The 26,691-nt window shown below is 34.1% G+C and overlaps 1 protein-coding gene across 1 annotated transcript in view; it reads right to left on the reverse strand.

The window, feature by feature from the left end:
- LRP1B (LDL receptor related protein 1B) overlaps positions 1-26,691 on the reverse strand; it is a 1,866,249-nt gene that overhangs the window by 694,629 nt on the left and 1,144,929 nt on the right. The window contains exons 15-17 of the mRNA XM_042994392.1: positions 19,836-19,958; positions 8,019-8,159; positions 3,847-3,972 (exon numbers count right to left, since the gene is read on the reverse strand). Of these exons, the coding sequence (XP_042850326.1) occupies positions 3,847-3,972; positions 8,019-8,159; positions 19,836-19,958 (390 nt within the window). The remainder of the gene's footprint in view (positions 1-3,846; positions 3,973-8,018; positions 8,160-19,835; positions 19,959-26,691) is intronic.

A 26,691-nucleotide genomic window follows, 5' to 3' on the forward strand; every position in this document is an offset into this window, starting at 1 on the left:
TAATTACAATTCCATACTGTGGGGAAAAAATCTCATCTGAAATTGGCTAGGCTTTCATCTAAGTATCATCATCAGAGGCTATGAGGAAAAAGACTTGAAACTCCTTCTCATCTTTGGCCTCTGGGTCTCTCTCATAAGTACAGAAACATACCTTCTTTTTGTGAGGAAGAAATATCTATCCTATCCTTGGTGCTTGGCACCAAGCTCCTGCCTGTCAGCTCTTTTCTGCCTGTTGTACATAGGCTGTTTCCTCTTCCAGACATACCCTCCAAGCCCCTACCATCCTCTATGGACTTGACCTCACCCTCAGCAACTATGCCAATCAATCGTTCCTTTTTTTTCGCAGTGAAATATTTCTATCACATAGGAAAGTATAAGACATAATAATATTAACACCTGTCTACAATCATATAGATCTATCAAATCTTTTTTTCCTATGTTTACTACAGACTATTTTTTGTTTTTTTCAGAAAAAATGTATTATACTTATATTTAAAATCTGCTATGTATTTTTTTCCAATCATATATCTCCCTCTCTTTTTATATGTAACTACTATTCTTAATTTATTATTTTTATTTCCATATTTCCATTTTTATTTCCATATTTAATAATCCATATTGTTATTTCCATATTTCCACTTATAAAGCAATAAACACATATAGATTTGTTTTATATTTTTATATTTCATATAAATGGTACTAAATCACTTATAATCTGTCAACTTTTGGTTAACGTTCATTTTGAAATTAATTTCTGTTGATATTTAAGCTCTTGTTCATTCATTTTAAGTATGAAGGGCATTGTATTATGTGAATATAAAACTATATGTGTTATATATGTGAATATACATATATTTGGTGTTATATAGCCATATATAAATATATATATATATATATACACATATATATATATTTATAGTTTCATATATAGTGGATATACATATATTTGTTTTTCCTGATAATGGTCATTTAAATTGTTTCTAATTTCTCAATATTACCAGCATTAGAACAATGCAATTCTTACTTGAATCGCTTTGTACATAGGTATTAAGAGTATAAATCTAGAAATGGGATTATAGACTTGAAGGTATGTATGTGTCTGCATTTATGGATTTGATCAAATGTTTTTCAATGTAGAAAAACAATTTATATAACCACCAAGAGTGTATGATGGTTCCTTTTATTCCACAATCTTGTCAATGGTTAATTTTATCAGATTATTTTTCCTCCTTAAATGACTTGAACTATTACACACATCTCTTTCTCTTTGTCTTCCTTTTCCTTTTTCTCTTTCTTTTTTTCTTTCTAAGGCTTAGCCTGGATATCACCTCCCTCAGGAAGGTGTCAGATAGACAAAGACTAAATTAGTTTTCTTGTGCTTCTATTTGTAGCTCATTTTGAATTTTGCATTAGAATGACCTGTTTACATGTTTTCTCCCCATCTTCATTCAGCTTTTTAAGGAAAGATATAGTGTATTTTTCCTTATTTTATATCCAATGTCATGATAGATATTTATTGAATTAGCAGATTCATGGAGAAATACCAAAGGAATAAATTAAGAAATTAGCTTCTTATAGGATAGGATTTTATTTTAGATATAAAGTACTCACAATGATAAAAGGTACAGGACAATGGATTCAATTAGAAAATAATACCACCCTTTGGAAAATCCTTTATCTATGATATTTTTCCAGGTATGTAACTATATATAGTAATGGCCCAGACAGGGGAATTATCTAATGAATTTGCCATATATATTTTTTTTCAGTATGATTAACTATGTGACATATTTATTTATTTTGGTCAAACAAAATGAAAATATATTGTAACATAACAACATACTTAATTTTCAAAGCTAAAAGGCATATTTCTTTTTCTTCTTATTCAGTTTCTTAAGGCATACAGAGACCATAATATCCACTATAAATATACTGTAAAGACCTGGTCCTGACTGGCAGACTTCAGCTGGCAACACGAAAAGTGGCACTTGAGGTGCAAAAAGATTGTGCCCTATTTCCTAGTGGACTACAGGTATAGGGTTTCCTACAAATCTCACTAATTAAGATTAAATAAGATTGATTTATAAGTAGCTAGTGAAGCCCAAATGTGCCTTTAAGACTCATGTAGAAACAAGCAGTTTCTAAAAGTCTAGTAGAAATGAAAAAGACATAGTATTATGAATTGAGTCAGCAATGCTTTTTCTTTAAAAGTGAAAACAGACCTATGTTTAGGATGTAATGAAACATAGTCTCGGAATTATACCTTAACCTTAAAAAATAACAAAATTGTTCCAGCTTAGAAAGATGCTTCATTATAAATCATAGTCATAATTGTAAGAACAATCTGGGCAAAATCAAATTGACCATACCTAAAATTCTAACTGATAGAATAATATAGTTTGATAACAAAATTATAGGCTTGGAGAATTAATCATACATCGAGTTTCCCCTAAACTCTTACCAACGATGTGAGTTAAGGCAAGTGCTTTCTCCCATGCCTTGGCTATGAAATGAATGGGCTCGAAGGGAGAGGCTAGGACTAGAGGGTCTCTAGGGGTTCCTTTTAATTAGGTAGTCCTTTGTAAAACAGCCTTCCATGACACACAAAATATCTTGAAAATAATCACTCTAAAATACTGAAGCAGAGACAATAGGGAAAAGAGAATCGCCCAGGATCCTCACTAATATGTAACTGTGGATAAAGAACTGAATATAAGATGCAGGTTAGGATTATGGAATGGCAACTGTTTTGCTCTTTCATTGTTGTTTAGAAAATGATGAAAATCTGTTAAGGAAATATTTTCTAGTTAATTCATACTCTGGGAGAGCAAAGAGAAGTATACAGGGAAATAGCACTGCACAAAAGTACAAGCTTTCCCAAGAGAAAACCAGTGGCCCAACCTAGAATACAAACCAGGCTTCAAGAGCTTCGGGTTTTTTCTCCACATGCTGCCTTTACAGTTTGAAGTAATTGGTTGTAATAATTTTTATTTAGTGAGACTTATTTTGGAAAATAGAGGAGGGGAAGAGTTGATACATTTTGACATTGCAGTATGTAATGATTGAAAAAAAATTTACTAATCGTATCAACATGAGTCATCAAATACAGTTCTTTTCATTGTTTAAAAAGTAGCTCTAGGCTGCTGCTAGTCAATATTATTTTTCAACACTTATATGACTAATCATGACCTTTCTGGCAATCTGTTGTAACCTGTACCACAAGCTATATATTCTCATTCAAAGAGAATTTGATTAGGGATTCACAGATTTATTACAGTGGGATAAATTATATGGCAATGTAAATAGGCTTCATGATCTCGGGACTTTCATGAAAAAAAAAAATTATCCCTACATAAATAATGTCCCAGGAAAAGAAAACTATTTACAGAGGTATTCTGTAGCAGACTAAATAAAATAAATACATAATTTTTTAATGTAAAACAAAACAAAACAAAACACACACACACACACACACACACACACACACACACACACACCAGTTATCCTTGTGAGATGGCCTATATCACAGCATGCTAACAAACCTCAACATCCAATGCCAATTAAGATTTAGCAGGAACAAGTCTTGTCCAAGTAGTATATTGACACTCAACCAATATGGATAGAAAAAGTGCCAAATTACTTTGGAAAGCAGAGTCATGCCCAAGAATTAAGTAAAAGTTAATTTGTATTCTAGCTTTTGTGGCATCCAACTCTGAATTCATTTACTACAACAATAATAAGATCATCAGCCCTAGGAAGGTCCAGCTTAGTTCAAAGCACTGCCCTCCATTTTTATGGAGACTAACTTTGGAAGGGATCTATGTATATATTCAAGGAAACCTTTACCTGCACAGGTTTGATTGGATTCATCTTCATTGCTTCCACAGTCATTAGCTCCATCACAGAGCCATCTCTTGGGGATACAGCGATTATTTTTGCATTTAAACTGATCATCAGGACAGCTATGATTGACTGGGAAGGAAGGGAGAGGTGTAGGAAGAGAAGAAACAAGGTTATTAATTTAAAATTGGATAAATTATTATTTTAAGTTATAGTTACAGAAAAGTCATAGTAATTATTATAGTATAATAAATGCCACAGCTTCTTTCATTCATTGTTTCATATTATGAGGAAAGTATTAATATTCTAGGCTGTGTTAAAATATAATACTTTTATGAAGACACCAAGAAATTAAATCTCACATAAAAGGAAATATATTAATTTGTTCATGTCTTCACTAAAATCAACTATCTCACTAAGTTTGTTTCCCATCCCTTATAACAGTGACTCAATTTCAGAATTTTTGCCAAACATATTTGAAATATCTCATATTTTAATATGAAACAAATATGTATCAAATAATTCAATCATATATTAAAAATACATTTTCTTAAGCCACATGTCCACTCAGTACTTATTGAAATATTAAATAAGCCTAATTTTGTTATGCTTTGTCCAATGTTTCTTAGGACTGGAAGGAAAAAAAAATGCATCATCTGTGACTTGGAGTTGATGCGAAATATGAGATCCTGCATAATTTTAATAATGAAAATGAGCATCATGAGTTTTTATCCCTAGTGCAAAAAATAAACATGCATCCGCAAGATATACTGAGGACAAGACCAATCCTCATATGGGAAGCTGTGCACAGCAAAGGATTAAACCTCCAATATCTAAACACAGAAGGAGGCCATCTTAAAGTTAACCTTCTGTGATTATTTTCCTGCATCCTGGAGGCTAAATTCCTAACTGAATTGGCATGCTCCTCAGTATTTGTTTCACCACTTCACATTCTTTTTGAAGTAATTTTCCTTGTGCCCAGTAGTTGCACTTCTGTACAATAAAAATAAATTTTGGTATTAGTTTTACTTAGAATTTGAAAAATAGCCATTTTCTCATGCTGTTGCATAGCAAATGTATGCCTTTCCAGCCAGTTTCTATAAAACACTGTATCTTAAAGTACCTTAGGTGAGAGAGTGGTTTTATCACTTTTTAGAAAGTTTTTATTATGCATAGTGAAAAAAATAGGGGGAAAAGCCTTATGTTTCCTGGCAATTGAGCACGGTTAACATTTTCTACTCACTTCAGGGAGTTGAGCAAGAATAGTTGCTCATGAGAATGAAAGTCATTCAATAAGTTAGATGGTCAACATTTTAAAGTACCAAGATTTTGCAAAAATATTTCAGTGAAGCTTGATCAAGGACCTTTGCAGTTTTCATCAATGATGTAAATCAGAGTTCAAAAAGGAGGCATAAATACAACTCTCAGTCCTGCAATTTGAATTGAGAAGCTAAATGATAGAAAATCGAATGATAACAGAATTCAAAGTCAAACCTTATGAGTATTTAAAATATAAATAATCTTCTGAAATGAATTACATAGTGTTGGAATATTAACCATGGAATCTCAGGATTATAATGCTGGTCTGAATCACTGCAAGTTTAGAAAAAGATACCATCTCACTGGAAGGAGGCCTGAGAGGTTTAGTGCTCCATTGCCCCATTTGTTTAGTGATCTCTTCTCCAGGTGTGAGGTGCTGTGTTACACTCTGAGACTACAAAGATGTTACCACATAATGTGTCTCCTCATAAAGATATTCACCAAGATAAGGAAGCATATGATTGTGATACTGTTGGTTAACTAACATGATAAAGAAATACACATGAGATGTTTAACTCCAACTGGGCTATATAGAGAAGATTTTTTGATGTTCACAAGAGACTTCCCTATAAAGGTAATGTGAAACTATGGTGATTTCCATAGATTAGAGTGTTACACAGGAGAGAAACAGGAGGACATTTTTTTAGAGATCTACTTGTAGTCCAAATTGGTAAGAACAAAGATTGTAAGTGTATGATGATAGGCATGTAAGGCTGAAAATGTAAAATGAGTCATGACATGCAGTGCTTTATATATGAGTCAGTGGATTTTTTTGTTAGTTATAGATTTACTGAAATAATGAGATTAGACTTCATTCTATAAATACTGGTAACTCAGGAAACAGTATGGAAAGTGGGCTTTAATTAAGGGAGCAATAGTGGTAGGAATAATAGCAGGGCACGTGCTGAGTTAATCTAGGATAGGAGGCTAATTTAGCCAGTGAGGATTGAGAGATGGTAAAGATAAAAATTAATTATTTAGAGTTGAATATGGATTATATGTGAAATAAAGGACTGTAGGAAAACCCCACGGCATAGGCTTGGGTGGTGGTATGGAAAGTTATGAAAATAATCAAGAAAAAAATCCTGACGAGGAATTTTAACACTACAATTAACAGTACAAATGTAATGCCCCATATGCTCATAGAGGAAATTAGTTTCTTTGTGAGTTGGTGAAAAGAACAATCACACAGAGGGAAGCATGGACCTAAGGACTACTGCATGACTATCGTGATGAAATACTCGTGTTCTGTACAGGTGCTCTGTGACTATGCTGGAAGCTGATATGCAGGGAGCATTCACTAAAGCCATGAATAAACATTATGAGTCAGAAGGAATGAGGCAATCAATTTACTCAATAAATACTACACCATTTGTGTCAAAAAGTAGAGAAAAAACACTTTCTCCTTAGATGAAATGCTCCTCCATTCTGAAGTTTTTGTATAATTGTATCAACTTAGTATTTGATGTGTTATTTATGGTTTCACACTTTATAATATAGATATTAATAAGGTTGAAAATATGAAGCACATAATGTTGAAGTCAGAGTCCATGTTTGAAAATTAAGGGAAAATAGTGTTCAATTCATGTATTAATTACAATTTCTATATTATGTACACACAATATTTTTTAAGAGCTCATATTTGGGTTTTATCCCTAAATGCAGATAGTTGCATTATATAGACGCCCAGACCAATTCTGTCTATTATTAACAAAGAATCTTTAAAACGGTATTTTTAGTCTTGATTTAAAAAAAAAAAAAAAAAAAAAAAAAAAAAAAAAAAAAAAAAACAGAAGAAAAAGAAAGAAAGAAAAGAAAATGGACTGTTAATTAACTCAATTAGCTCAACCATTTTACCCTGGAAAATGTCATCAATTGAAAGGAAAATAATTTTCTTTTTAAAATAATTTATCTGGGTCAAATTAAAAGACCAAAGATACATATATAAATCACATACCTCTCTCCCTGTAAAAATATCTTCTATATCTCAAAGCCATTCCAGTATGATTCTAATCAAATATATTGTCAAAGCATTTTTTAATGTGTTTCTCAAAGTGTTTTACTTCCATATAAGTGGGACAATTCCTTATTCTAACCAGAAACATAAAATTATTCTGACTATGGGAAATGATAAGCAGCTAAATAGAAGCCAAAGGGAAGAAAATGAAACCTTGAATTTCTATCGGAGTGCCCCACATGTGTCTCCTACCATGTACTGAGCCAGTGAAGTTAGGTAATGACACGTTCCAAAACCATGTCTGTGTCCTTGGATCTTCTTCAAGGCTCTGCTGCCAAGGGGAAATGGAGTAGATCGTGACCTTCTGTGTGAGTAGTTCTGACTTGAGGGAGTTTCAATTGATTTTCCACATCTTCGAATTCAGAGATCCAGAAGGATCTCCTATAGCAACTTTCTAACAATGGTGTGGTGGCACTGACAGTATAAAGGAGGGCAGGAAGGACTTCTGGTAATATGGACTTCTGGTCCATATGGTAATATGGTATGATGGTAATATTGTAATTATTATTACAATATATTATTTTACAATAAATATATTTACAATATATTGTAATAAAATATATTACAATAAATTATTATTATTATATAAAAATTATAATATGGTAATATTACCATATGGTAATATGGTAATATGTTAATAAGGACTTCTAGTTAAAATGGTAATATTAAAGATGGAAAAAGATGAGAAAAACAGTTCTTTAAAACCATGCAAGAAGACAATCTAAAATCTACTCTCTGTAGACTAAGGAAAAAAAAAACTGAGTTCAATTCTTTATCAAAGATATTTTTAGATTTTTCAAAAGACTCAGGAAAATGTAATATTACTTGAAGGAAAACATACAGCAATTTACTGAATCTTCATCACTTCCGTCTAGACAGTCATCATCACCATCACATTTCCAGCGAGCTTGGATACAGTGTCTGTTTTTACAGCGGAACTCTCCAGCTTTGCATATGTGAGGCGATACTTCTCCAGAATTAACTAGAGTTAAAAAAAAAAAAAAATCAAAGTCATAAGAACAATACTAGCCATGTTCAGTTCATTACAACACAAACTTCATTTTAATAACAAAAATATTGATTCATTTTATTGAAAATATAAAGACATCTTAACATTGTAGTGACAACCATCTCTAGAAATGAGAAAAAGGTAAGTTTTTCTGAAAATAATTATTCTACTAAGAATTTTAAAGATTTTAAACTGTCACCAAAATAATCAATAATAACAATAATAATAACAATACCACCTCATATTCATGTTGAGCATGTAGTTTTACTTTTTAAAGGGCATTCATTCATAATCTCAATTATCTTCATGACCCTTGACAGGGTAGGCATGGCAAAAAATTTTACTACCTTCATTTTACAGATAAGTGCACCCCAAATTAATCAAAGTGAAAAGACAAGGCAATAACACAGCCATGGTAGTCACATTTACTTTGCTGGTCTGCAAGTGGGAGAAAAACTCAGGTCTGGTTAGGTATTCATGGAACTATTAAGTTAATCAAAATTATCTCATTATACATCCAGATTCTATGCAGTATTTTCTCTGTATATTCCATGTTCTCTAATCAAGTGTTAGGAATTCAGTTCATTGGGATTTATGCACAAGTTGTAAGTGTTAGGGGCACCTGGGTGGCTCAGAGGGTTGAATGTCATATCTCGGCTCAGGTCATGATGTCACTGATCTTGAGATTGAGCCCCGTGTTGGGCTCTGTACTGACTGCTTAGAGCCTGGAGCCTGCTTTGGATTCTGTGTCTCCCTCTCTCTCTGCCCCTCCCCTTCGCCTCCCCGCCCCCAGCCTTAATCTTCCAAACATAAATAAACACTAAAAAATTTTAAAAACAAAGTATTATGATGATTGTTATTGTTCATTTTGAGTGGATTCAATAGAGTTTACAAAGAGACAGGAATGTGTAGCAATGGTTAAAGTAAATGGTTTATGTTTCATGGACCAAAAAAGGTGTTGAATTATCAAAAGTTAGATTATTGTTAGGAGAAACAAACCCAATCTTTCCACCTGATGGCTTTAAACTTTATTTTGGACAACTCACTTGAACTGATAAATGATCACAAAACCTATATACAAGTCAATAATATAGGATATTGGGAAAACGTATATGGCATTTCCAGAACACTTGGTGTCAGCACTCCCTTAATCCTTGCATTTTCCCTGCTCCAAAGAATGGAAGAGGGAATATGACCCTTCAACCCTAACTGTGGAGAATCTGCTTCAGAGAGTTATGCAGTGAAGCACAAGACATGAGGGTTCCTGTGGTTGGAAAAGAAAAACTGCCCATTAAATTCAGACTCTTGCTTAAGGCCTTAAGTGTAAAATCTAATCAGTACAGTGAATGAAATATTCAATTCAAATAAAGGTAAGCCTGTGTTTTTTCTATCCCCTCTCAGACAGGCAGACACTATAGGCAGGGACTGAGAGTAATTTTATCTCCCTTTTTAATTCTAATCCGTTTTCAATGACAAAATGCTGAAGCAGCAATTTCTCTAATGATGTCATTTCTGTAAGGTCACTTGAAAGTTAAAAAAAAAAAAAAAAAAAAAAAAAGTAAATTGTTATCTATATAGAACAAGTTCCAAATAGGAAACGACAACAATTTAAAACCAAAGAGGGCAAATCATTGGTTCTCCCATTGAACTCTAGGATGCCTTTTTAGAGTAGCGACTAGTTGTGAGGGTTAGTAACCAAAGCAAAGTGGAAGTAAACTGGGATATGTCTGGCCTTTTCTACAACAGAACTCTCCTCTCAAAATCTCTACAATCAATCACCGATAGCATGCAAACTTTCCTAACTTGAGTCCCAAATTTGGTCAATTGGACCCTAAGATAGTTGAGGGTGGTATAATTTCTTCTTTGATTCCATATAAGCTCAGCTTAGAACTGGGCATTTAATGAAGAGTGGTTTGATTAATTTCTATTCTATAGTGATTAAGCCTAATGGTCAACAATCTCAGTTAAAAAAATCTAATCAGATAAGAAGACTCATTTGAGATGCAATCAGTTTTCTCCCAAACTTAAGTTCAGCTTTAAGATTTCCTGTAGTCTCTCTATAGTTTACTTCTATGATGTTATCACATCAATTTGGTTGTTTGATAGCTTGAGGACTAGAAAATCCCAGAAACCATCTTTTTTTTTTTCCTGATAAAATCCCACCAATTTAAAAAACTTGGCTTTCACATGGTTATTTGATCAAATAAACCCAATTGACAGTTTTAAGAAATGATCAAGGGTATCCATATACAAGGGTGAAATTATAGCTGTTTCTGCACAATTACATTAAAGAAGAGCAAGGTGTCTAGGGAAGGACAAACTGCTCTCCCCCAAATTAGTATTTTTAAACTAACTATTCTTTAACATAATCAATTTAGAGATAAGGTCTTTAAGTCTGTTAAGAGTTCAAATGTTTTTCAAGTGATATTTAGATCATTATGGAATGAATGCAAATACGCAAAATTTCCAAACTGGTTTTAAACATGGTTTCAAATATGTGTGGTAGTTGGTTATTTTTAAATGATATTTGCAAATACAAAGTTGGCACTTTTCAAAAATACATGATGACAACATCCAAAGTTTTATTCTCATTTTTCATGACAGGCTGTGAACAATTGTTTGAAAACCAATAGAGCCAACCTCCTGGGATAATTTCATCTTGTTATATATACTGCTGTTATTGATCTACATCAATGTCATTACTGTATATCATTACCATTCATAATAGCTGTTAGGCATTGTTTATATCTGTAAGAACAGATATAATGAAATATATACAAATACATTTGACATTTTAAAGAGTGTCTGCAAGTCCTCTTGTAGGCCCTGCAATTTGTTGAACAATTTGCATTTGTTCAAAGTGGCATTTCTCCACTGCATTTCTATACTTCTTGTGTGATTTTTTATTCTGGACTTTTCTTCAAGAATATTTATATAGCTCACAGCCGTGGAAGACAGAGATAATGCCACCTTCTAGAGCAGAGACTATTTTTTTCTCTCGGCCAAAATTGTAAAGATAATGTCTTCCTTAGGGGCAGATTTTGGGAAGATTTTTTAGTAGACTCAAGCTTGAGGTTCCTCAGTGTGAATACAAATTCACTGTGTATGTAGCCTCCACCTAGACCTGCCTGTGCATTGCCCCCACATGATTTGGGGGTGGGTAGGACAAGGAGAAGAATATGAACAGGAAACTCATGCTGCCTGCTGTGACATGACTAATAACATCTTCTGTGTCTGATCCAGGAGTTGTGGGTCTTCTGTCAGAATCTAAGAAGCTTTAACAGGTTCACATTTTAGCTTGCCTAGGGTAAAAATCTCAGACCCTACAGAATTGTTGACATACTAGTAAATATTAAAAAAAAAACAAAAAACATACTGAGTATTTGACATCATTAGTTTTTTCTAGTCCTAACCCAAGTCTTCCAGATGTAGACAGAAGTTACAAGTCAGTAGTTTCTATGTCACACAGAAACCATGTTATGAATGCTATCAATTGGGTATGGGCAGGATTTTTAATGATAGAAGACAGATTATTTTGGAGCTAACAATGTCCATTATCAAGAAAACATTTAGGGGCTCCTGGGTGGTTCAGTTAGTTGAGTATCCAACTTCAGCTCAGGTCATGATCTCACTGCTTGTGAGTTCGAGACCTGTGTCGGGCTCTGTCTGACAGTTCAGAGCCTGGAACCTGCTTCTGATTCTGTGTCTCTGCCTCTCTCTACCACTCCCCCACTCACGATCTCTTTCTCTCTCTCTTTCTCTAATAAATAAGCATTTAAAAAATAAAACAAAAAGAAGACATCTAATGTGATAGGTGATAATCTGGATAAGATGGCAATTTAGACATTCAAAAAGCATGAGCTTTTTTTTCCCAGCATTGACCTAACTCTGTGGAATTGGGTGGCAAAGTCATATATCATAGCACCCCAGTTGATGACCAGGCAATCTACCTACTTTTGTGAGAATCAATTATATGATGAAGCAAATATATTTGGCATCACATTAAGGGAGCCAATAGTATCTGGGAAAAATAAGATTAGTATTCTGTTACCTTGCAAAAACCTCTATAAAGGAGTAATTTTATAATTAATTTTTATACATCTAATGTTTCCATTTGAAATCCTTGAATGTAGGAAGGGAATGTCACATACAGAACAGAGGTATTAACCTAGAACAGAACCAGGCATTGAGGAGATGTTAAAAATTACTTGCTGCCTAAATTACTGGAATTAGCAGAGATGGATAATCCTATGTCACAACCTTATTATAGGGAGAAATTCTATCTCTGGGGATTGTATAAATACTTCAGGAAAACAATTTCATTTCAAGTGGCTAAAAAAGCTAATAGCCTTCTACCATCACCCAAGATCATTGATGAAGTGAATTTAATTGATGAGAAAAAGATTTATATGTAGATAAACAGAAAGAGGGAGCAATAAAGTTTCCCCCACACCAAAACAGTGAACATATAGGAAACCTCCAAGAAAGTCACTCTTTTCTGATGTTTAATGTAACTGAACCTATATAGCACTTCTGTGTTTGGGCAGACACATACATTGCTTTCAGTATATTAACCAGTGCTAGAAATGCAAGCTTTGCTTTAGAGCTGTGCTTTGCACTATGAATTTGAAAACTGATGGAGAATCCGTAATTCTACTGCTAGGGTCACTTCTTATAAAAATATTACAACATGATCTCACCAGAAAACTGACAAAGTCATAAATAATCCTTTAATTTAACCAGGATCAAAGCTAAAATGACATGAATCACAACATTCCCAGCAAGGAACTATCAGGTTTCATACATCCTATGATACCTGCTGTTAGAACATTGAAATTAGAAGGTCTCCACATGACCCTCCCATACACTACAAAGGGAAATATGCACTCAAGAATTACTTCCCAGTAAAAAATGGGATGGCAGGAGTAAATGTCCAGATTATAAAAAAGTAAAGGGAGAGGCGCCTGAGTGGCTCAGTTGGTTGAACCTCCGACTTCGGCTCAGGTCATGATCTCACGGTTTGTGAGTTCGAGCCCAGCGTTGGGCTCTGTGCTGACAGCTCAGAGCCTGGCGCCTACTTCAGATTCTGTGTCTCCCTCTCACTGACCCTCCCCCATTCATGCTCTGTCTGTCTCTGTCCAAAAATAAATAAACATTAAAACAATTTAAAAAAATAAAGAAGTAAAGGGAGAAACTTTACTAATAAACTGGTTTATTTTATTTTAATTTGGAATAATCTCAGATTTGGATCTCAGCTCATCAGTTGAACTTGATACATATGTCCCTAACCTTGGTTTAATAAGCTATGGTGCCCATGAACAAGTGTCTATGTTTCTAACTTCATTTATCTTCTTTTTAATCCTAGTCTGGTAACATAGATATAAAGTAATACTGTCTCTTCTGTCAACTAATGTTTACCTGCTAACTATATCAAAATCATTATAACTTAGCCATAAAAGCATAAATCCCATTGCAAAAAATAAAATAAAATTTCTATTGTCCTTATACATCTCACATCACAACATATTTATTTAACAAATTGGTTTTATATTTTGAGAGAATTTCTAACTATCCCTTTATTTGGGCAGGGAGACAAAAAAAAAAAAAACTAAAAGAAAACTTCAAGTTGTAGTGGTTTTGATGTATATAAGCTTGCCTATATAGGAAGGCAGTGCAAATAATGCTGCCATGGGTTTTGAATTTTCTCCTTTATATCACAGCAGGATGACCTTTCATTAGATAGAGTGGTCTTCTGAGTAGCCAACCTAAGTGGTACATAATCTTCTGTGAGTTCCTATGCACAGAAGGCCATAAATATTCATCTGGATGGGGCTTCTAAACTTTTTACTACACATTAGATTGCATATATCCTAGAACATAAGGCTTGTCACAGCTGAACAGATAAATGGCTTAGCCATAGTGGAGCACTGTTTTTGACAGAGGAATATATCTGGTGTTCCACAAGGTAAAGAAGGTCACAGAGTACCACTGACATATAATTGTGCAAGGCTACCCTTGGATGATCAATACGTTTAAGTTGCTCTCTTAGGAAAAGCACATTGGAAAATCCTGTCTTTTCTTTCAGGCCACTAAAGAAGAATTTAAAGAATTACTGTCTTATTACTCTAGGCAAAAATATCCTGTTGAAAAAAAATAGTGACTATCTTTTTTTTTTCCAGGAGCTTACTTTCTTGGGATTATTCATATCCTCATTTATTAATTTTGTATGTAGTATTTCCCCCCACAAAGGCATCAAATAAATTAAACAAACAAACAAAAAACCTCACTTGATAATTGATCAATGGGCTTTACATATGTCTCTCTGGGGCAGTCAGTTCCAGGTTCCTATGCTACACCAGGCCTCATTTCTAACTGTGAGAGGATTTGCCCATGCCACACAAGATTCACAAGGACAAAGAGTCCAGCCTACTCTCATTCTTGATTCCTTCCAGGCATGGAATTAGAATTCATCCTTAATCAATCATGTAGCATGCCAATATTTTTCTGCTGGGTGAATGCCTCTCTGGCATAGCCTTATGTTGCAAATTCACTGAGAAACAACCATTGGTGTTTAATTCTGTCCTGACCAACTGCCAATGGGTTTTTGTTCATTTGATGTCAATTCAATGAGGATGACTGGAACCAGAACAATCATATCTCAATGGTTGCAATATGTATTTTGTTAACTCAGATTACAGAGTTAATCCAGCTGAGATAAATTCATAAAACTGTAGTCTAGCCTGAACTAGATGAGAAGCTCAGAGGAATCAGTATTAATAAGACATCAGTCACACACTCATATTTGTTTTATACCATACTCGGCAACCATAAACTCTGTGTGTACTTCTTTTGCACTTGAATTTCCTCATCTGAAAACTAAGAAGGTTAACATATCCTATGAAAACCTTTGCCATTAAATATGAGAAATGGAATAATTTATATAAACACACTTTGAGTTCTGTGTAAGAAATGAGTAATTTTATGGTCTATCCTAATTTTTCCCATTACATTGGAAAGAAACCTAGGCAAGTTGCATGACATATTAGAGATACAGTAGAGTTTTAAACAGTCAAATGCAACAACAAATTGTCAAAGAACATCTCACATGGTTTTGTTGATTTAACATTGTTTAGTCTAACAAGTATAGATAATATAATCTTCTTTCTTGTATCTTTATATTGCATTGAAGTTGTATCATCAGTGTATTGTAGAGATTAGAAAGACACCAAGAATACAGAAACATTTCTATCTTTCACCAAATTTATAATTACATGTGTCCGGTCATGAAACAAATTTCCTAACATAATTGCATGACCAACTCTGTGTACAGTGTTTCCTTACAAGCCAAATTCCCCCAATGTTTACTTACACAGAGATTTCCAATGGCTAGTATTTTTTCTATTTCAATATCGGTATAGGTATAGATATGCCACCTCATAAGGAATCCCTAAGTTTTTAGTGGGGCATAGAGTTAAGGAAATAGAAAAATAATTTGGAAGTCAATGACCCAGATAATTATGATTCACACAATTAAAATTAAATAACTAATTAGAACATTTCAAGCTTAAAAACTCATCAAGATATCAGTATCTGATGTATAGACCTTCTGTTTAACTCCAGTATGAAAATTAAGATGAAGGATAAAAACTCACAAGATCCTTGAAAACTCAGTCCCTTGATAACTTGACTGACACCATCTTAAGGGAATTTTAACTTTATTACAAGACCAATAGGACTGGATTTAAATATTCAGCCAAAAGTTTCTCTAATCCATATCACTAAAAATGGAATAAACCTGTTTTTTTTTCATGTTTATTTATTTAGTTTGAGAGTGGGGAGGGGTAGAGAGAGAAGGAGGGAGAGAGACAACCCAAGCAGGCTCCACACTGTGAGTGCAGAGCCCAATGTAGGGCTTCATCTCACAAACCATGAGATCATGACCTGAGTTGAAATCATGAGTCTGAGGCTTAACAGACTGAGCCACCCATGCGCTCCAAGGCTATCTATCTTTAGACAAACCCTTTGCTCCCACAGTACTGACTGTGAGGTCTGTGCTTACCAAAAAAGGAGATACTTGCACTGTTACCTTCCATCCTTAGGAGGAAGTCTGGGGATAGACCAAGGTGTCAGGATGAGACTTGGTGGATGTCCACACATACTGTGTGTGTGTGTGTGTGTGTGTGTGTGTGTGTGTGTGTTCACCATTCAAAGTATCAGATTTATTCAGAGGGCATAACAGAATATCTCATTTTATACCAGAAAAATAATTTTAGATGAACGTGTGGTAGACACTAAAAACTGAATTAGAAATCTGCATATAAACTATACCTATTCTCTCAATAGCTAAGTTATGATTTAGGCTAGTGGACAACTAGACAGACTTTACGCTGTTCAAAGCAATGCTTAATTCTTGTCTGTTGACAAACTAGGGGCCTCGATAGATCTCTTCTTTTCTGATGATAAATAAACAACAACAAAATAGGAATTACAAAATATTACCACAGAACAAAGGAAGGAAAACCACCTGATTACTCAAAGAAAGTATACTTCAAATAATTATGTTCTACAGGAATTGTCTTACAGGCAATTTAAAAATCCCACTAGTGGGGCGCCTGGGTGGCTCGGTTGGGCGGCCGACTTCGGCTCAGGTCATGATCTCACTGACCGTGAGTTCGAGCCCCGGATCGGGCTCTGTGCTGAGAGCTCAGAGCCTGAAGCCTGTTTCAGATTCTGTGTCTCCCTCTCTCCCTGACCCTTCCGTGTTCATGCTCTCTCTCTGTCTCAAAAATAAATAAATGTTAAAAAGAAAATTAAAAAAAAAAAATCCCACTAGTAATGAAAAAAGCTTTCCCAGAGAAGTAAAATTCATATTTGTGCTCTCAAGTATATTATCCCATAATAAATTAAATAGTATTTATTAAATTAAATTAAATAGTATTTCTAGAAGTTTGAAGAAAATTTTTATCTGGCCAAGAATTAATATTCAGAAGAATTGTTAATCACATATAAATGCAAAGGAGACTTATTTAGAAAACAAAAGAACTCCACAGTATACAATCTTTGTACTCTTTTCTTCTAAAGAAGCAACTTTAATACTTATCCTACACTTCAGTGAAAATTAATAATTAAACAATGAGGAGCTAAAGTTTGAATACTGAGCAATACAACTAGTGAAGCACTGATTCAGGTCAAAAAGAAACCATTATAAAATTGATCAACAAACTAGCTATATATGTCAAAACCTGTTATATAAAGACAATGATTAATGATTCAAAATAATATTTTTTGTCAGAAATCCTAAATTATAATAAGGAATGAAATTTAGGAAGATAAAGAGAATAATACAAAGAAAGCCAAAGTCCTCATCTCAAATGGTTAAAATTCAAAAGTAATAGAATTTAAAGCTGGAGTTATTATTCCAAATGCTTAAAAAAAGATGTAAAGAAGATGCAACAAATTGACCATGGACTATGTGCTAAAATATAGAAGGGATCATAAACAGTAAGGAAATGCACAAATAGTGTGTAAAAATAGATCAGAAGTAACATCAAACATCAAGTAGAAAAATGAGGATAAATGGTTTAAAAGTCATGTCTACAAAGAAGATGTAGTCACATGATAAGACACTTATGCTCCAATTAAGTAAAAATAAAGCACAAGATAAATTATACCAAGGTATGATCTAAAATTTGTAACACTGCAACATAATTAAGAATTTGGTCTCCAAAATAAAATAAGTTAGGGGCTAAATTCCAAATGTCCTGATTGCTAATTATGGGAATTTTGAAACGTTATTAACTCTCAAGTCTTCATTCTGAATAATAAAGTGAAGTAGTAAAAGTATCTTCCTTATACGATTATTAACAGCTTATGAGAAACATGAAATCTATACAAGAATTCAATAAATTTTGCCTATGATTATCATTAGTACTAGTAAAAAATAATAACCTCCAGGGATATATAATTAAAAGGAACAACATCAAAATGTTTTAGTAGTTTATTGCTGGATTGTAGCATTACGGGTAGATTTTTCATTTAAATTTTTTCTATATATTTCTCAAGTACTACCACATATTAAATCATTTAAAAAATCCTTGCGGCACCCGGGTGGCTCAGTCAGTTGAGCATCTGACTCTTGATTTCAGCTCAGGTCATGATCTCACAGTTTGTGATATCAAGTCCCGCATAGGGCTCAGCACTGACAGCCTGGAGTCTGCTTGGGATTCTCTGTCTCCCTCTCTCTCTCTGCCTCCCCCCACTCATGCCTGCACTGTCTCTCTCTCTCTCTCAAAATCAATAAATAAAAACTTTAAAAAATCCTTTATTCACATTATTTCTTCTTCAGAAGAAATCAAATATTTCAGTTAAGTTGAAGTCTTCTTCATTATACTTATTTCTCCTGCCTCCCCCGAGACACTCATTATCAGTGATGGAAAAATCCATTTATTTGTGTATCCTTTAACAATTTGTGACAGTTAATTTTATGTGTCAAGTTGAGTAGGCTATAAAGGGCCCAGACATTTGGTCAAATATCATTCTGGGTGTGTCTGTTAGAGTGTTTTACCTAAGATTAACATTGGAATCTATAGACTATATTAAGCAGATCACCCTCTCAGATGTGGGTGGTTCTCATCCAGTCAGTTGAAGGCCTGAATTGAATGACAAGGCCTACCTTCTTGCACATAAACGGGATTCTTCCTGCGTGATGCCTTGAACTGGGACATTGTTTTGTTTTGTTTTGTTTTTTCCCCTGGCTTAAGACTCCAAATAAAACACTGGCTGCTCTTCATGGGTCTTCATCCTAACCAGCATTTGGACTGGAACTACGCCATTGGTGCTTCTCAGTTTCTAACTTGCTGACTGCAAATATGGGGAGTTGTCAGCCTCCATACTTGCATGAGCCAATTCTTCATAACAAATCGCTTTCTATACACATACATGCTATTGGTTCTGTTTTTCTGGAAAATCATGAGTAACATGAAACAAATTCAAATCATTCCAGAAGCATTTATATAGTATTCAATACATACATATCATTGCTCCTATAATTGTGGCAAGGGACTTGATATGTATAGACAGAACAAATTTCAAAAGGGCCACATGAGAATAACAAGATGCAACAAACTGAGGACGGTCAGTAAAAGTTAATAAAGTGCCTTTAATCCAGGTCAATTAATCCAACTAATTCACTATTTTGATAAAGTCTAGGATTTCCCTAAGTTTCTTCTTTTGTCTGCTTCTTTTGACTTCACAACAAAGATAGATAATCAAGCTTATTAACTATTTAGTCGAAGGTCTTACAATGTGCATCAACTATCATCTATATAACTAACAACTACGCATTTTTGTAGCTCCTAACAGTGAGGTTCCCTATTTTATGAAATACTGTCTTCTGTGGCATATATATTTTACTAAACTATTATGCAGCAGTGACAAATACTCTGGAAAACTTCATCACTGGTCATCTTTTTGAATTAAATTAATTCAGTTAATTATTTGTAGTTTAAAAAGAATTATACCTAAGTGATTATCTGAATTTCTCTTTCCAAGTTTGATTTTTTTCCCCCTTGGTTTCATATGCTTCTGTTCTTCAAAAATATATGTACAAACAATAAGTGTAACAAATACAAAAACACAAAGAAAACTTACATATGCAAGTTGTCCCATTTTCATCTAAAAGTTGATTGTCGGCACATGCACATACTCGGCCTCCTGGAATGGCTAAGCACAGTGTACTACAGCCCCCGTTATTTACTCGGCACATGTTGTCACCTGTAAGAGGAGGGAAGTGAATGTGTCAGAGAACTGTGATTCCATCCAAAATTAGCCAGGTTAAGGTTCACATTCTTTCTAAGATATGTATGTAGGTATAAGAATGTACACATATACAAGCATATGTATATTACATATTCATTAATGTAGTCAGGATATCTTCTGAACACTAAGTAAAATTCAGAAACATTTAAAAATATAGGACACACTGGGAGATAAAAGGAATTTGCATGTTGGTTAGAAGATATAGAGGTATGTGTGCAGATAAGTACCAGGAGACAGCAAGGTTACAGGACATGATGATGTCTGTCCAGGATAGCAGATTAGGCCTGGTATATTCAATTCTGATTTCTTCCTAAATTAGATCATTAACACTTAGAATGTGACTTTGGATATTAAGTGAACAGAAAGCAAATGAGCACAAGGGAAAGGAGTGGAATATACTTCCCTCTTGTTCAAGGAGCACATTGACATGTTAGTGCATTGATGAGTCCAAGAAACACAGGTTTTATCTATGAAACTTTAAAAATGAATGGTCTTGTAGTGCCAGTAGAATGTGTAACGCACAAGGGTAGAAGTGTCGTCCCAGTGGACCATCCCAGTAGACCTAACCAGCAGAAGCACTGATAAGGTAAGCAATAGATATCAATAAAGCAGGGGAGATTCACAAAGGTATTATCCATAAACATCTGTGAGACACCCTTGGAAACTAAGATAAACCTGACATAAAATTTTGAAAGGGTTGGAGATTCTATACAATCTGGGTAATCATCATTTTGATGACATTTATTCCTAGAAGATGGAAAGGCAAGAAATAAAGCATATTTACTTCTATATATACCTACATAATGTTACAAAGAAGTCTATAACACTAGCAATCTAATTGGCAAAGTAAATGTCCAGGCTATTTTACATTATGTTGCAGTTTTCAAGGTATCAATAAGTAACATTTGATTATATCAGAAACTCTAACTCAAACACTAAAAAATAGTTTTTAATTACTTAGAATGACTACACTAAAATAATGTAATCATTAAAGTTGTATTGGCAGTTGAAGCACAGTGCCAAAAAATGTGACTGGTGTGACAGATGAGATTATTGTACTGGGTTAGGTGTGCTATATAGCGAATATTAAGGAATGACTTTAAAAACAAAAAAAAAAACCTTCAAAATGGTGCTATATACAATAAATATTTAACTCATTCTCATAGATTATTTTGTGTGTCTACAGATTGCAAGAAACAATCTGAATTATATATTCATTTCTTTTCATTATTCTGAGAAGTAAATTAAATTTTGTATGTTTATAAAAGGTAAAAATATACTTGAAAGCTATGGAAACTAATAATTCAGGTTTTAGTATCAATTTCTGAACTCAGAGGATAATGAAGCTTAGTTCAAACTTTTTCCAACAAGAGATGGAGAAATTTTTTTTTTAAAGTTTATTTATTTATTTTGTGGAGGGTGGGCAGGGGCAGAGAGAGGGGGGGAGGAGAGAATCCCAAGCAGACTCCACATTTAGCACAGAGACTGAAGCAGGGCTTCATCTCATGACCTTGAGATCATGACCCGAGCCAAAATCAAGAGCTGGTTGCTTAATGGACTGAGGCACCCAGGTACCAAGAGATGTAGCAATTTTTTTAAGTAGTGTTCAGATACAGCCATGCTTCTTCCATAACCATAGACTAAAAATGTAATACTTCATAGGGAAATAGGTGTTCTCAATATTTCATGAATATTATGTACAAACTGTATATTCATTACTTTAGTAACATTCAGATTATTGAAATTTTGATTTAATCCAAATATTTTGAGAAATATATGAAGAATTTAAAAACAGTAAAAAGGAAGTACTGAAAGCAGTATATCATGTCACATTTTCATATAGAAAATATATGCTATGGGGGGCCAGGGTGGCTCAGTCAGTTAAGCGTTCAACTTCGGCTCAGGTCATGATCTCACGGTCTGTGAGTTCGAGCCCCGCGTCGGGCTCTGTGCTGACAGCTCAGAGCCTGGAGCCTGCTTCTGATTCTGTGTCTCCCTCTCTCTCTGACCCTCCCCCGTTCATGCTCTGTCTCTCTCTGTCTCAAAAATAAATAAAACCTTAAAGTAAAAGAAAATATATGCTAAATATCCATTATTATTATTTTTTCAATAGCATGATTCGTGCTTACTATTCTTATTCAATATGAAATTTAAGTATTTAAAAATAAATTACCATTACTTGAACTTTTAAATATATTCCTTTCAATGAATTCTATACATTAAAAAAGAGGAAGTGATATTCTCTTGTCATGATAGAAATCCAAAATCTAAATTAATTTGAATACTTTCATATCTCTCATGAGAATTGCCTAAATCATATATATTCTTCAGTTTACTTCAACATATTTCAGATACAGCTCATGTGGCAGTTTTTATTGAATTTCTAGCAGGTTGCAAAACTTTTCATGTAAAAATATTCTCTTAAAAATATGATTTAATGACAAACAGCATTAAAATTTTTATACACAGGGCGCCTTGGTGGCTCAGTTGGTTAAGCATCCAACTTTGCTTAGGTCATGATCTTGTGGTTTGTGGGTTTGAGCCCCACGTCAGGCTTGTGCTGACAGCTCAGATCCTGGAGCCTGTTTCAGATTCTGTGTCTCCCTCTCTCTCTTCCCCTCCCCTGCTCATGCTGTCTTTCTCTCTCTCTCTCAAAAATAAAGATTAAAAAAATTATATGCCAATATTAATGAATGAGTGCCTATTAACAATCGATAGCTATCATTTTGAAAATTCACAGTGCATCGATGTCAGGGATAGTTACCTTATTTATTTATTTGTTTGTTACTTATATATTTAATTCAATTTTTATAATAAGCTTTTAAGGTAGGCTTATCTCATATGCAAATGTGACTACTGAAGAGATAGGGTTTAAATGACTTTTCTAATGTCTAGAAATAAATAGTCCTTATTAAAAAACAAATAAAGTAGAATAAGGATTATTTATTATAATTATTTCTAAATAATTGAAAACAAGGATTTTTTAATCTAAAATTTATGCTCTTATACCTTTAACACTTTTATATATGACAAAATTAAATTAAATCAATAATGGGCAGAGAAATAACACAGTGAAAACAACATAATGAAATCCTAGATTAAATTACTTTGGAAGTAATTACTTTTGAAAAAATCAAATAATGAAGGAAAACAAATGAGGAGTATCTTTTAAAAATAAGTTCAAGATAGTGGTCTGTCTGGGCCAAAATCTTTGTCTTTCCCCCCAAACCTAATATGTTAGTTAAGAGAAGTGGAATTACTCTACCCCCAATAGAGTCTCGAAAAGACGAGTGTTTGATAAATATTAGTTAGTTGATGAATAAATGAATGAATGAATGAATTTTAGTTGATGAGTGAGTGAATGAATTTTAGTTAGCAATTATGACAGAAACAATCATTTGGGTGTGCAGATACAAGGTACCTGTATGTTGTTAATATCTAAGTCCATTTTAAGAAGATAAAGGGGCTTTTCTCATTTGCAGGTAAGTACGCATATACTCTGTCTACATACATTGCATTTCAAGGTAGATTATTTAAAGGCATATTACAATTCTCAAAGAATAGTAATAAAGATGTAGATGATATATGAAAACATTTCACCAGCTTATATTAAAATATTAGTGCTTAATTACTTGAAAGGATATATGCTCCCATGTTTATTACAGCATTATTTATAATAGCCAAGAATGGAATCAACCTAAATGTCCATCAACAGAAAAGCGGATAAGAAAAATATGATCTACACACACACACACACACACACACACACACACACACACACACACACACACAGGAATATTACACAACCATTAAAATGATGAGATCTTGCCATTTGCAACAACATGAATGTACTTAAAGGGTATTATGCTAAGTGAAATAAATAAGACTGAGAAAACCAAGTACCATATGATTCCACTCATAAATGGAATCTTTAAAAAATGAATAAACAAAAAGCAGAATGAGAACTATAAATACAGAGAACAAACTGATGGTTGTCAAATAGGAGGAGGTTGGGGGTTGGGACCATGGGTGAAGGGGAAAGGGAGATACAGGTCTCCAGTTATGGAATGAGTAAGTCATGGGAATAAGAAGCACAGCATAAGGAGTACCGTCAATGATATTTCAATAGCAATGCTAGGGGACAGATGACAGCTATACTTGTGGGGAACACAGCATAATGTATATAAACTTCTCAGCTCGCTAAGTTATACACCTGAAAATAATGTAACAATGTGTCAGCTATACTCAAAATAATAAAATATATGTGTTTACAAACTTTACTAACTTAACATTTGTTAATAAAGTATCTTTTATTTCTAGCAAATAACAAAATACATAAATCATCACCACAAAGGAATACTACTGTTCTATTTTATCTAAATTTTCATCAGAAGGATAGGAGGGAAGAAATCCCCTTTTCTACATGCTTCTTAGACTCTTCACTTCTCCAAGTTTTATCATATGTGAAGTAAGAAGTCTCTATACCTAATATGAAATATATAAACTAATGGAGATTTTGTTTTTCCTATTGGATGGATAGACAGTCTGACTTACACTTTGGAAGAGAGATTAGACTTCGCATTCATCCTAAAAGTTGGAAAATAACCCAGTAAAGTGGGATCCTAAGTTCAGATACTGATTTCATCTAGGATAATTTCAGAGGAGTCAACTTTGAATAATGTCAATCAATCAGAGGAAAGGATAAAATGTGTCCTTTCTCTCTTGTAGAGTTATATGCTCATTGAAAATTTGCCTTGCTTTGAAGTTACTTTGTGTGTGGGATGCATGCATGTGTGTGCATGCACACATGCATGTTAACTGCATTAAGGCCTTAATTAGCCTTCTGGGTTATTTTTTGGTAGTGATTATTTCCAAAATGGAAATTTTGAAAAGATACAATTTGTGATGATGACCCTACCACTGAATATAAATCTTGGGGCACCTGGGTGGCTGAGTCGGTTAGTTGTCTGATTTTGGCTCAGGTCATGATCTCATGGTTTGTGAGTTTGATCCCCATATCTGGCTCTGTGTGCACAGCTCAGAGCCTGGAGCCTGTTTCAGATTTTGTGTCTGACTGTCTCTCTGCCTTCTCCTGCTTGCAGTCTCTCTCTCTCTCTCTCTCTCCCTCTCTCAAAAATAAACAAACATTAGAAAAAAATATATAAACATGGGGGTGCATGTGTCCCTTCGAAACAGCATACCTGTATCCCTTGGATAAATGCCTAGTAGTGCAATTGCTGGGTCGTAGGGTAGTTCTATTTTTAGTTTTGAGGAACCTCCATACTGTTTTTCAGAGTGGCTGCACCAGCTTGCATTGCCACCAACAATGCAAAAGAGGTCCTCTTTCTCTGCATCCTCACCAATATCTGTTGTTGCCTGAGTTGTTAATGTTAGCAATTCTGACAGGTGTAAGGTGGTATTGATTTGTATTTCCCTGATGATGAGTGATGTTGAGCATTTTTTCATGTGTCGGTTGGCCATCTGGATGTCTTCCTTGGAGAAGTGTCTATTTATGTCTTTTAGCAGCACTATCAACAATAGCCAAATTATGTAAAGATCCCAAATGTCCATTGATGGATAAATGGATAAAGAAGATGTGATACACACACACACACACACACACACACACACACACACACACACACACAATGGAGTATTACTTGGCAATCAAAAAGAATGAAATCTTGCCATTTGCAACTGCGTGGATGGAACTGGAGGCTATTATGCTAAGTGAAATTAGTCAGAGAAAGACAAAAATCATATGACTTCACTCATATGAGGACTTTAAGAGACAAAACAGATGAACATAAGGAAAGGGAAACAAAAATAATATAAAAACAGGGAGGGGGATAAAACAGAAGAGACCCATAAATATGGAGAACAAACTGAAGGTTGCTGGAGGGGTTGTGGGAGGGGGGTGGGCTAAATGGGTAAGGGGAAGTAAGGAATCTACTCCTGAAATCATTGCTTCACTATATGCTAACTAATTTGGATATAAATATTTAAAAAAATAAAAAATAAAATTAAAAAAAAATATATAGAAATGGGCCTTAGAAAAAAAATAAGAAAAATAAATAAATATCTTACTAAACCTACACAGTAATGTTGTTAACGTACATGTCATGCATTAATTTAAGGTTACTGTGTCTTTATACTAGTGCTTTATAATATAAAATCTCTGAATGCTGGGTTGTAGAATGTAGTCAAGAACTTTATATATATATAAAAAAGTTTTGCATACATTTATCAATGACAAAACTACAATGACTGCAGAACAGACATACTCGTTTCCTTCTATCTAAAGGTATAGTAGTTATATGGGGTGCCTGGCTGGCTCAGTTGGTTAAGTGTCTAACTCTCGATTTTGGCTCAGGTCATGTTCTCACTTGTTGGTGAATTAGAATCCCTCATTGGGCTCTGCACTGATGGCACAGAGCCTGCTTGGAATTCTCTATCTCCTTCTCTCTCTGCCCCTCTGTCTCTCTCAGAGCTAAATAAAATGTAAATGTATAGTAGTTATATACTTTTCATAAAATTGGCCACATAAATTAATCACATAAAAACACTTTGTGGTTAGACAAACCTGAATTTGAATCTCAGTTTATCCCTGGCTCATTATTTCCTGAGGGCAAAGGGCTACACGTGCCTGATCCTCGGGATTTTCATATGCACAACAGGAATCTATAGT

Source organism: Panthera tigris, chromosome C1, assembly GCF_018350195.1.
Source record: "Panthera tigris isolate Pti1 chromosome C1, P.tigris_Pti1_mat1.1, whole genome shotgun sequence".
Lineage (NCBI taxonomy): Eukaryota > Metazoa > Chordata > Mammalia > Carnivora > Felidae > Panthera > Panthera tigris.